At 34.7% G+C, this 13,752-nt stretch overlaps 1 protein-coding gene across 1 annotated transcript in view; it reads left to right on the top strand.

Annotated features, from left to right (window-relative positions):
* Positions 1-6,018, top strand: part of LOC113228706 (neuropeptides capa receptor-like) — a 144,017-nt gene extending 137,999 nt beyond the window's left edge. Inside the window, 1 exon segment of the mRNA XM_026462064.1 lies at positions 5,727-6,018. Within this exon segment, the coding sequence (XP_026317849.1) occupies positions 5,727-6,018 (292 nt within the window).
* The last annotated feature ends 7,734 nt before the right edge of the window (positions 6,019-13,752 follow it).

The following is a 13,752-nucleotide window of genomic DNA, read 5'->3' as shown; positions in this document are numbered from 1 at the left end:
TTATTTGATATAAATGAAATGAGAGTGAATAGGTATTATTTAGGTATGCATGCTCCATCGTCGACTTCATCGTCACTTTCAATCAGGTGAGATGGAAGACAAATGCGCACTTAGTTTTTAATAAAAAAAAAGTACTTTTTATAAAAAAAAGACCCGCAAAGTTCGGGGGATTACATCTATTTGCCAAGTTTTATTGAAGTCGGTTACCGAAAGGTGCGCGCCCGGATTCGTCTCCTAATTTTCAACCCTTGAAGGTGGAATATTTTCTTAAAATTTAAAAGGGACCCACACTGAGGTGCCTTCTTTCCAACAAAAAGGAATCATCAAAATAGGTTTACAAATGCCAGAGTAATCGTAACATACATACAAAAAAGTACAGCTTTAATTGAGAACCTCCTCCTTTTTGAAAGTCGGTTAAAAATAAATTTCATTTGAAAACTGGCTTGCTGTCTAAACGAGAGATAAATTAAGATATGCATGGTAGTTTTAGTACGCAATATCGATCATTAGTGCTTGAATTAATTAATGTCGTCACAGCCATTCTGAGACTCAACTGCCATTGCAATTAGATTTAATCAGAATAACAAGTATTATCATAATTGCAATATAGTCTTAGTCTACATGGAATTACAAGACCAGTGCATTCAAGAAAATTAGCTCCGTCGTCTGCTAACTATAACGCGGATAAGTGATAAAATAATTTTTTGAGATGTCATGAAGAACCATAACCCAGTTTTAGAATATTGAAATTGTTTAATGATATTTCAGATTAGTCGAACACGTTAACTAATTTGAACTGTTTTTAAAAGAGAATTTTGTGCTATATTTTTTGCTATTTCTTCATTTGTTCTTAGCCGCGTTTTAATTAGTGAATGGCAGAGCAGAATTGGGGCCGAGCTGTCGTCTTTCTGAACAGTCTTTAAAGTTTTTACTACTTCTTAGGTGGTATTTTTCGGTCGTTTGTCTTGTGGTGTTATTTATTTGATCCAGTAGGTAGAGTCATATATCACGGTTGTGACGCGGCAAAAACACTGTCGCTGTTCCTGACATTGGCCCATTTAATGTTGATTTAGAGCGATTTCTTTTTTGTAAAACAAAATGTAACCTACTATAATTTCTATCAAGATATTTATGCAAATTAAGTACTATAATGGAAGAATTCGGTAAAAGTCCTACAGGATCCTTATTCTGCTGTTTCTAATTTTCTTCAACCCACTGGTCATTTTAATTTCATCATCATCTTATTTAAGAGCCAGACTCTTGACGGTGTAACGTCCACTCCTCACGATTCTTAGCCAGTTCTTTGACCTCTTTATAGCTGTTCACTTTGAACTTCTTATTTATTAGTTCACTATACGCCATTCTTGGTCTTCCTCTTTTTCTTTTCCCTTCTATCCTCCCCTCAATTATCACTTTCACAAATTCGTCATTACGCAACAAATATCCAAACATTTTCCCCCTTCTCCTCTCTATTGCATTCAAGAGACTTCTCTGCCCTGTCTGATGTCTTTTCAATCCATTTTTTTTCCATTCGCCTCCAGCACCACACTTCAAATGACTCCAATTTCTCTCTGCTTTGTTTGTTATTGTCCATGTCTCGCACCCTTACAGGTTTTGATGATCTTATTTTCAATTGTATAGGTATTTTAGAGGTGAAAATATGTTTATTTATTTATTTATTTATTTAAACTTTATTGTATAATACACTGAAGTACAAATGGCGGACTTAATGCCATAAGGCATTCTCTACCAGTCAACCATTGGGCCAAACAGAAAAAAAACACAATATATTATTATAGAAAGCCTGTTTTGCTATTGCGATTCTAGTCTTTATGTCAGTGGTACATTTGGAATCTATATTACATTAGTACATTGTAATTTAATTGAGACTTAATTTCGATTATATTGCAATTAAGATAAGGGTTATTTTCAGGTTAGTTTTTTTTACCCAATTTCGGTGATAATTTCAATTATTTAAAAATGTTGTAGAATATTATCATGAAGTAAATATTTAACATTCGAGTGCAGTAACCTGAAATGTTATTTAATATTTTACGATAATTTACTTAAATAATAAAACTTGCCACCAAAATTAGGTAGAGAAAATCAACTGGTATATTACTCATAATCTTTTTTCTCTTTTTTCATAATTTCTTTATTTTTCCCATCTTCTAATCGATAAAGTATCAGTGGAATCGCAGTGATGGCATTCATTCATTCAAGTACCAACGATCGATGTTGTCTTACCAAAACCACCATGAAAATTACTATGCATACATGTATTTTTAATATAATATCAAGTGACAGAACGAAGAAGTCGTGCGCCTGATAAGCCCGTAAGCTGCACGCCGGTCCATAACAGTTTCAGTCCATAACATATCAATGTTTATATCTTTTAATCAGCAATTTAGTCTTCAAATTAAATAAATATTAATATTAATATACTACGCCATCAAGTCGCCATTGAAGACCAGAATATCAAAATTACAATGGTAGTTGAGTAAGTAGCTCGATAGCTGGTCACTGACAAACCACTACTCTTTTTTTTTTGGATATTTGGCAAACACTACTTTTATCTTTTAGTTGAATACCAAACGCCTTAACGATCAATCGTGTAATACAGCGTGTTGATTTGCATTATCGCAATATCGCATATTTAAGAAATTAATAATAGAAATAATGCTAAATCGTCAAATACAAATACGTATATTCTGTTCAATATTCAATATTCATTGTATCTAGTAAAGTTTTGCAAAATTGTCCTAAGTCGTATTAACCACGGGCAGTGACCCCGCCACCCGCTTCACCGACCAATACGTAATCTTTCTCGATCGTTTATTTACCTATTTTCTTAATTACGATAATGTACTAGTATTGTTATAGTTTACTATTTATTTATATTAATTAGAAAAGTTGACTGAAAAAAGTTTTTTGTAACTTAGGTTTGGTACTTAACAACATTTAGGTTACATGAAAGTATTGCTAGAAATACCTAGCTGCACAGATTCGCACGCGAGTTTCGTTTCGACATTAGACTCCACAACTTTGAAAGCAGAAACTTCGACACTCGTATCCTCCGCGTAAACTAAACGTTTCACATCATGCCATAAGAATAGACAACACTTGTACTTGATGGATTACCATGCAGGTTCTGGTGAACCTGGTAGCGGTTTTTTTTTGCTCTACTAAGTCCGTTTACATACCAAACCACGTAGCATTTCGTGACAGACAGAATAGTACGGGAAGCAAGGTCGACTGACCTACCAATCGCGCGCTCGATACGACACTCCCCGCCGTCGCTACCCGCATCCCACCGCCAAATAGGTCTAAAATGCGTTTCTTTCTGCGCATTTAAGGTCATTGTTCAAAATATTTGCAAATCAATGACCTTTAATCATTGACTTACAATTATATGGACGTCGGGTCCGCGCTAAAAAGTGTCCGCACTTGTAAGGCGCTAAAATCGTATACAGAGCGCCAAACTCCGCTTTAGTCTTCATTTGTTCGACGGACAGCGCGATACTGCGATGACATTACAATTTAAATTTCGAATAGGTTGACTTGGGACATTTTTTTCGTGGTTTTTGTATTAGACCCGTCGTCCATTTATTTGTAAGTCAATGCCTTTAATCAAATTTGTTTACCGCGATTAAATAAAAAATAGGAATTTACGAAATTTTTCTTTCGATTTATTTTTTTAGTGATTTGGGTTCAGGTTCGGATATAGAATGACCTGTGTAAATATGACGAGAATGCAAATCAACACATTGTATAAGTAATAAAAAATATGTCCGCCTACTAAAATCTCTCAAGCCTTCAATTTAGCGTGAACACACAGAGAGCGGATGCGGGTTGGGCGCGAGTCGGGCGCGAGTCGGGCGCGGGTCGGGCGCGAGTCGGGCGCGGTTCGGATCGGGACCGCGCGTTGTATTTATATGGACGACTACACATCGAGTATAGACGAGTGACAGACTAAAAACGAAGATTCATTTCAACAGTATTGTAAACTATATTATGGAAAATAAACTCTCCCTCTGCACCTTCCGCTTTTATATTACACTCCAGTATCGGACAGAAAAGTACAACGGGGCAATTCGAATTTGACCGTATTATTCATAAAAAATTACATTATACCACGTATAAAATTATCTAAATTTACAATATTGAAAATTATTGTTATATAATAAGAGCTTTATATAAAATAGTCTTATAAAATGTGAATATATATCTAACGAGAATTATTTGAAATGAATTATAGGGAGTCAATTTAGTCCAAGGAGAAATTATATTGAAAACACACACGGGCGAGGCGATTCCTAGTTCAGTATCTTTAATATTTGATAGGTATGACTGTCAATAAATGTGGAAAAATACAGAAAATTAATTCAGAAAACTGTTTATTTTTCTGAAAAATATGATTCTTTTAAAATGGAAATTTTTCCATGACCCAACACTAGTTATGATACAATTATTAAACAATTCAGTTTTATATGGTTTTACCACGTAAACTGAACTTCATGGATCCTGGCTAGTGCCTTATAAGCTCATATCCCCCAGGACTTTTGTTTTAATTTCTTCCGATAGATATGATTCTGTTTCATTCTCTTATACACATAGGAAATGACACTATTTTTCCGGATTTAAATCGCGTATGGTTGTTTTTTCAAACAAACCAATTTTCGGGCCCTTACAGATCCCATGGTCATGGTTGACTGAGGTTGTGCAGTCATCAACTGCCTCCGTAGCCGAACGGTTACCATGCCGGACTGCCACACGGAGATCCCGGGATCGATTCCCGGGCCGGGGGAAATATTTGTATGGCCTACATTTATTTTTCTCGTGAGTTTGAGTGTATATTGTGGTTGTCTATGTGTGTATCCATGGCACCCGCGACACCAGGTTTCCCTAGTGCGGGGCTATGTTGAGTGTATGCGTTATTGTGATTATTATTAATCAGTTATGTCTAATATTAATGCAAACCACCCTATTTTTTCACTATAGGTACAAAAGTTATTAAAAAAAGTTAATTTTTTTAATAATTAATAATAGAAATTAGAATAAATTAAAACATATTAATTAGTACTGCAGTCTTATGTCTGTTTGGGATTTTTCATCACAAGAAATACAGGTTCCAAACTGGTGGTACGGAGAAACCCACTTCCCTACCAAAATTAGGATGTTTTTTAATTTCAATGGCCTCTCGCAGCATCCTGGGTAGATAACGTATCTCTTATACACAGTACGCCAGTCCAGTTATATCTCTTATTTAAGAATTTATGCAACCTCAAATGGCTTTGGTTGATTGCTCATAAGTGAAAATGTTGAATCAATCACTTTGAAGAAAATATAAAGTAAAATTGAAGATATACTCTGATTACCCTACTATACGGTGTGAAAATAAAATTCTTACTTCTTTCTCGAAATTTTACAAGGAAACCGCTGTATTCAATAGGTACTTTACGTATACCGTTTTTTTTAACATTTACATGATTTTTTTGTGTATCAATTGGACTAAATAGAACACCTATAGTGTGGGTACGATATACATTTTTCAAACGGCTTTAATTTCGTTTGTAAAAAAAATAATTTTGAAATAAAACCAGTTTCCAAAATGAACCGTATCTGTACGTAAAAAAATTTAATTCGAGTTGTAGTAGACTCCTGAGGCGGGTAGTTCTGCTACTGACGCTTTTATTCAAGTTGTTAAAATCAATTTTCTTCCTCAGGTATCGAATAGCATTCCAAGAAACTCTACTCTGCAGAAAAGTGCAGCGACGGAACTCCAGAGCTACTACATTCGACCTGACCAGTTGTCGCGACACTCCAGTGTCCTGTTATGGCAAATCTCTTCGGCAAAAGCGAGAAACCAGAATCTCCTTCATCGGCAAAGTGGATTACGTCAAAGAGGATCCTTCGCCGTTCTGCGAAGAAGAGAGCAAGATGAATGGTGACGCTGTGTTATATTTTAACTTTAATGATGTGACAACAGTGCATTTGAATGAATGTGATGTGAAATGACGCTGAACCCTGTGTATGAATATTGGGTGGATACTTCATACAGATTATCGAGTCTTTGATGAGATTTTGCAAATAAATTGTACTGCAGCCATAGCATGGCGTTATATCGCATGTGATATGTGATAAACATCTCCGTGTCCCCATTTATCTCAGTTGATAAAGCTATGTTGACATTTTTTTTGTGAATACTGAATCGGTAATATGCCGCACTAGTGTCATTCGTTCTTTTGTTTTTGATAAAGAACTATTGTTGTATATTACCTTATCCTTGTGGTTTTACCCGTCTTTGTGGTTTGATCACCACCGCGAACATTGTAATCCCTTTAAATAGCATGGTTGTAAAACGACGAAACAAAAATGGTGGATTTTTGTAGTTATAGTTTTTGCATGAATGAAAACTATACAACTGAGACTTAATAACATATTAAAAAAACCGCTATAGGGGGTTGTAGATCTCGATTCTCATGATTCCAGATATGTTAATTACAGATTTTGCTAAAATGTCGATTAAGTTATGATAAGGAGAACCGTATAGCAGTTGCAGTGCCACTCAGAGTTTAATCACAAAGAAATAAATCAAAAAAATAAATATGCGATAAAAATTTAATGATTTCATTTGGCTGTGGAAAAATGAACACTTGCCTTTATCCCACAAACTTCCCACGAAGTTCTGGGCGAAAAGATTTAAAATTTGTGTCACTAGAATAGACAAGTTTCCGCAATTTGCTGAAGATTGTAATATTCCATTTAATGGCCCAATTATTCCCATGGGGTTGCATAGAGCTGTAATATCGTTCAATGGGCTCTAAAATTTAGGTGTGAAATGAAATGTCTATTGTAGTGTCTACACACAAAAATTCTTTTTACAAGTAAATCCTTGCAATAAATAAGTAATAATACTAACAATAGTAAGCGGGTGCCTAAACGAGGATGTAGTTGCCGTATATTTTGTCTTTATGAAGCTTTTGTATATATAGGGTGTAATCGTTAAGTGTACCCAGGCGATTATTCCGTAAATATAAAAGATATCAATAACGTTTAAACTGACATATCGAAAGTACATTACCTAATTAGTAAAACGACATCAATAACTTAAAAACTAAAAAAATAAAACTAGAAATATCCAAAATTTTAATGGTAAATACTTCAACATATTTAATATGACATTCATAGTGAGACTTTACTTTGAAACTGCTTTGGATACAAAATTTTGTACTTAGTTAAAAATAAACATCACTTAGTTTTTATTAAATTCAAAGAAGTTTTATTACTTTATTTAAAGCAGTTTGGTTACCTGTAAACTTACTGTTACCTCTTAAAATAGGTCAACTAAAGCCTTTCTATGAATGCCATACTTTTAGTAGCAGTAGAGCTCCTTGTGAAAGAGTTCGTCCAGAGAAGTACTGCCACCTTACCTATTTCTGCCGCCCAGCAGTAATGTGAGCATTACTTCGTTCCGGTTTGGAAAGATAAGGGTGCTGGTCAAATGACAGGCACAAGGGGCTTGTCAACTTATGTCTCAGGTGACGTGACGGGCGCAATGGCAGTGCTCCTAAGATCTTCGCGATTTAAAGCTCTGAGTGGCACTGTAACTGCCTTGGATAGGCGTGTCGCTTACAACCAGACGCACGACTTGTTCGTCCCGTCTTCGTTCGTTCGTTTCGATATCAGTTTACAGGTTTTTGATATCCAATAAACGCTTGAGTACACTTAATTATTACACCCTGTATAGGGGTGCCTTTGTCATTTCTAATTCGAAGCCGTTGCGATATGATAGGCTTTCTCCTGAACGTTCTTTTAGGTTGTACGATACCAGATCTAACACACTTTCTCTTTAGTCTGAAGCACGCATTTTCGGTTTGATCATTTTTCGCTTTCATCACTTATTTCTTAATCCACATATTCTTCCCCTTGATTTCTTTTATAAGAAAACGGAAGGAATTTCACGAAAGAAATCTCCTTTACACAGAAAGTATATAAATAGCCTCATTACTATGGAACCTTTCAGATAATGAATTATGTGAAAGACATCCATAGAGCAGTAGTAGTCTTAAGTGGGACATAGGAAAATAAATTGCAGATTCGTAAGATCATTAGCACATATATTGCATTATATTCAATACGGACTGTGTAAACTACACTTTGTATATTGTATTCATTTGTGTGTTTTATGTACGTGCGTGTGTAATATAAGCACACAAGCACATTCAATACTCAACAATCTCATTTTTACAATGTTTACTACACAAAATAATCAGTCAATGTGAAAAATAAAGTAATAAGTAAAAGTAAAACTCGTGTTTTACAAAGAACCTACTTATTTTTAATTTTTTTTATCGTAAAAGCTTTAGTGGCCTACTCTCGCTTTTCACTGAAAACAATGCGTTGCAAGTTTTTTTTAACAAACGATTTTGTAAGCTTCAAACTAAAAAGCTTTTAGAAAAGTACTTTTATAAGCTCGCTTATTTAAAATAGTATATTTTAACATTTAATTTATAAGCATTTTTACATCTACATTCAGGTGAGCGTAACTATTGGTATAAGGGGTTCAAGAACATAATTGCATTTATACTGTTCTTTCATTCGATGACAATGATTTATTGTTGTGGCGATTGATGAAGAGAATTAAGAGGGTTTGGAGAGTGTGGAAAGGTTCAGTTACGTTAATGACTTCCTAAAAAGGGTAAGATTAAACGTTTTATTTTTAATTAGAATTAGCCATACACCATCAACGAATTCTAGTCACCAGCAAAAAATAAAAAATAATTATAAGTGTAAGTCGATTTAAAAAATGTATTTATCATTATTGGAACATTATTTGCGCTTTTCAACTTACTTCATGAAAAAGACGGGGGTTCTCAATTTGAATGTATTTTTTGTGTGTATGGTACGCGATTACTGCTATTTGTGAACCGATTTGTATGATAATTTTTTTGTTGGAAAGGGAGTACCTAATTAGTGATTCCATTTAAATTTGAAGAAAATATTCCACCACTAAGGGTTGCAAATTCAGATATGTATCTGGTTTATTCGATTTTAGTCAGCTTCTGTTCACAACGGGGGAGCGACTTGCTCGAGAGCGACATAAAGGGTGAGATACTCTATGCGAGAATAGTTATATCTCGCGCTTTATATCGCTCTTGCGCTTGTCGCGCCCTGTCGTGCTAGCCCTACTAGATAATGGAAGTGGCAGACAGATGGTCTCAATTTGTCTATTTGGACAAGAACTGCAATATTCAGTTACAATTGAGGAGAGCAGGGTAACGAACACAGCGAAAATGGATAAACAAACTTGTCAGGTCGAAAGTTATAATTATTTTATTAAATTCCTAAAAATATATAAAGTAAATGTACTAATCTTGGACATTGTTCCAATGTATGACACTTTTTAATTTTTTTTTAATTAGAAATCAAATATTGATATAACTCCAAAACCATATTAAATGTACTGGTAAGAGTGGTTGCACACGGCGACGTTTAACATCGATGCAATCGCCTATAAATTCCAAGTGTAGCCATGCAATCGTGCGTTTGTATCAATGCAGTCGCGCGCTTGTATCGCGTTTGTATCGCGTCTGCATCGCTACTTAAAATCGCGCGCGTGTGTAAAGGTAGACGATTAGCGACTGCATCGCGTTTACATCGCTGCTAAAAATTCACCGCGTGTAACCTCTCTAAAGGCATATATATAAACTCCGTTTACGAGCTTTCTTCGATTCACTCAATAGTTTTTGCGAACAGGTAAACCGAGTTGAAAGCGCATTGATGTTCTTACAAAAATCGTTCAGACTGAGTAGTTTGTGTGCATTTATTAGTCGCAATTTTGTTAATTAAATTTATTGTTATAAAGTAATCAATGCAGTTAAATAAATATGAAATCATAACATAATATCCTGTCAAATACTAGTATTCCGATCTCACTTTGCCATAGTCAACTATTGGGACATTAGAGATTATGTTTGACATACACACTGGTAGCTGTAAAGGTTGCGGAAAACTAGAATGTTTTAATAATGCTATGATTATTTAAAATTTTATAGTTCGTGGAAGGTAAATGATAAACCGTTTAATATGTTTCATACGTCATGTTACATATGTCAGTGACTGATAATTAAGTACTTTTTGGCAAAAGACGTGGTTTTCTGTCTAAAAGTGTCAAACCCTGGGACATTTACAATAATTTTATCATCTTAACTCTGAGTCTTGGAGATTATTTCTCGTTTTATAGATTTCATTTACAACAATTGTGATTTTTTTTGTGATTAAGATTTTCAACTATTGTGATTTCTTAGATATATTGTAAAATATTAATAATTACATAATTGTATTATACAATGAGATATGTAACATTTTATTAGCGACCTGAATTTATTGCCAATGAGTGTATTTTTTGGAAAATTGTAATGTGAATTATTGACGTTTATTAGATGTATTTTCTAGCCAGTATTCTTAAGTGTAGTTTATCTAACTATATGTATATCATTATATAAAGTTGTATTATGTAATGTAATAATGGTATATGGTAATTGGGTACATACCTGTCTAAATATTACTGTTCGCTTTACTGTAAATCTAAATTTACAGTAAAGCGAAGTCACTTAATTTTAAAATATAATATATGAAAGAGTTCGTCCAGGGAAGTACTGCGACCTTACCTATGTTTGCCACCAAGCAGCAATGTGAGCATTACTGTGCTCCGGTTTTGACGGGTAAGGATGCTGGTGGATTTACATGGGACTTGTACACTTATATCTCGGTGATCTCTCTGGCGATCACTCAGATCTTTGCGAGCTTTAAGCTCTGGGTGGCACAGGAACTGCTATAAACAGGCGTGTCGCTTATCACCAGACGATAACACACTGATACTATCATGTACTATCCCCCCTTTTACCAACTTATTTAAATTAATTAAGTAAGTAGATCCAGAGAAGGAAGACAGTATTCATTTGTTAGTCAAGATTTTTTATTTACTGATTTGTATAGTAATCATAATCATACACTTAACATATAATATTGACACAATATAAAGAGGACTGGAGTAGTTACAAGTTTAAACCATTTATTTACCACACACAGTAATACGAACAGAACATAATAATATAACAATATTGTTGGAACAACAACAGCGCGTGGAAGGAACAGGCTCAGTTGTATGCCACGCGGTACTGATTTTCAGCCCGGCCTTGTTGACACATCGTTTTTCAACAACATCCAATTTAACCACACCACCGTCACGATAAATATCGATTATTAATAATTATATCTGTTGAAATTATTAATAACATTTAATAAATTAATTAAAAACAATGATGATATGATTATGACATGATTACAACGTGCGACTAATTTACATGTAATGAACAATAATAATAATACTAATAATAAAAATTCAAACCAGATAATATTCTCAATTTCACTTACGCTCGCTCACTGTCCGCTCTATCTCTAAACTAATATGAAGAAAAAAAAACAGTTTATTTTACTTTTTTTTTTACGCTAGAAGGAGTTACATTACTTTTTGTCGCTCTAATAATTATCTCTCCGTGCGCATCTTAGATAAGAGTTGGGAACTGCTATGACGGAGAGGTGGTGGTAAGTCATTCCAAATTTTCGTCGGTGAATACTTCAGACCACCCCAAGTGTTGCCTCAATAGCATGCACCGGTCATACAAAAATAGTTCTTTATACAATACAGTTATTCACACGTTACATAACTTATAGTATTCATTCATCATTAGGGGCACTGTTACTACACCCGTTACAAAGTTGACAAGTCCCATGTGCCTGTAGTTTCACCACCACCCTTACCTTTGAACACCGGAACGCAGTAATGCTCACATTACTGTTTGGTGGCAGAAATAAATAAAGTGGCAGTATGTGTCAGGGTAGAGTAAGGTGGCGTTCCGTGGCCTCTGCCTACCCCTCCTGTGGGACAAGGACTTGAGCTTATGTATGTACGTTTCAGGACGCACTTTTTCACATAGAGCTCTACTGCTACTAAGAAGGTGTGTTGTTGTTTGTGCGTATGTTGTTCCGTATGTTGTTGTTGTTTGTGCGTATGTTGTTCCTATGCGAATAAGGTCCTAACTGAAAATTAGTGCTGGGAACGCATTGCGTTTCCCAGCAAATACTGAATTAATGATCTTTTTGTTACCACATAAAGTTCCTTTATACTTATGTCTACTAAACTTAAGTATGTCTAAATGGTCTAAGCCAGACCTCAAATTGATAATACACTCTTAGGTCCGGCGCCCTCTAACAGGAACGGCAAGGGATTTTTAGGTGACGAATAGTAATATACCTTAAGATTATGACATTATAGTTGCAATTTCAATTATCGTATCTGCAAAATACAGCTGTAATAATGTGATAAATAAAATCTAGAGAAGAAGCGAGTTTGGCTTGCCAAAGTTTGCACCTCGCGTCTGTTGCTACCGTCTATAGCGGTAGTTGTCGGAGGAAGCTCTAATTACGACTTGATAGTTGTGCTGGTAAGAGCTTGACCAAATAAAAGGTGTCGACTATCAACTTCCTGCTGTAGTTTTTCTACTCTACATGCTATCTAGCGATTCTCTTTTCACTCTTTTCAATCTTTCTTATTATTAAGATTTATATTGTTATCGTTTTTTGTTGTTTTTGTGTGTTTGGCATTAAACCTTGATTTAGATGTAAGATTATCCTTTTTAAAGATAGTACAAGTTGTTTTATTTCTGTCTATGAATCTAGTTCAACACATCCATATACAATAATCTTATTATTGCCTATGTACATATAATACTGGGTCCTAAGTAGCTATGGTAAGCGTAAAATGTTTCATTGTGCATGACTCTTAATTTTTATCCCATGTTTGGAGAAACTTCAAATCCTAAAGATAGGTTTTTTACATCTTTGTATAATTGTATTGCACGACCTCGATTTTTGTGTAACTCATGTTAAATGTTTTTTTTTTCATAAATAAATAAATTTTATTGTTATTGTACTGAATGTAGAATGTACTCGATGTAACAGCTGCTAAGGAATCGGCAAAACAAATAATTAAATGAATGTTTCATATTCGTGCTGGTTTTGTTTTATCCTACGTTAATTATAATATTAACAAGAAAGAGTAAAAGGGAAACATTTATATAGTCTTATTTCCCATTTCTGAACATCATTTCAGTCGAAAGAAATCTTCTGTTGGACATAGGTTAGTCTTCCCCAAAAATCGCCACGATGACCGGTCTGGCGCTGCTTGCACCCAACAGATTGCCGCAACCTTCACTAGGTCTTCAGTCCACCTGCCCATGCCGCGTCTCCTTGTGGTCTCATTAATTTGTCAGGTTGTGCATGCTAAATAATCTAACACGGGTATTTTATGGCGACCAATATACAACCTCAAATGGCTTTGGTTGGTATTTTTCCAAAGTGTTAAATCAAACACTGAAAAAAATATATAGCAAAAATGAGGATATATACTGATTAGTATACGGTGTGAAAACACGATCCCTAAAAATTTTTACGATAGAAAAAAAACACAAACTTACCTCGAAATTTATCAAGATATCCGCCGTATTCAACTTTACATATACCAATTTTTTTTTATATGAACAAAACTAAATAGAACTGGTATAGTATATAATATGCATTTTTCAAATGGTTTTAATTTCGATTGTAAAGAAATAAATTCTGAAATAAAGCCACTGTCCCTGCTGTTCGACCCAAGCAAAATGAACCGTATTGGACCGGAAAATGTTT

The sequence above is a fragment of the Hyposmocoma kahamanoa genome, unplaced genomic scaffold (genome assembly GCF_003589595.1).
Source record: "Hyposmocoma kahamanoa isolate Upper Pololo Valley unplaced genomic scaffold, ASM358959v1 237, whole genome shotgun sequence".
NCBI classification, from domain to species: domain Eukaryota; kingdom Metazoa; phylum Arthropoda; class Insecta; order Lepidoptera; family Cosmopterigidae; genus Hyposmocoma; species Hyposmocoma kahamanoa.
The sequence above is the reverse complement of the archived record's forward strand: the minus strand, read 5'-3'. Positions and strand labels throughout refer to the sequence as shown.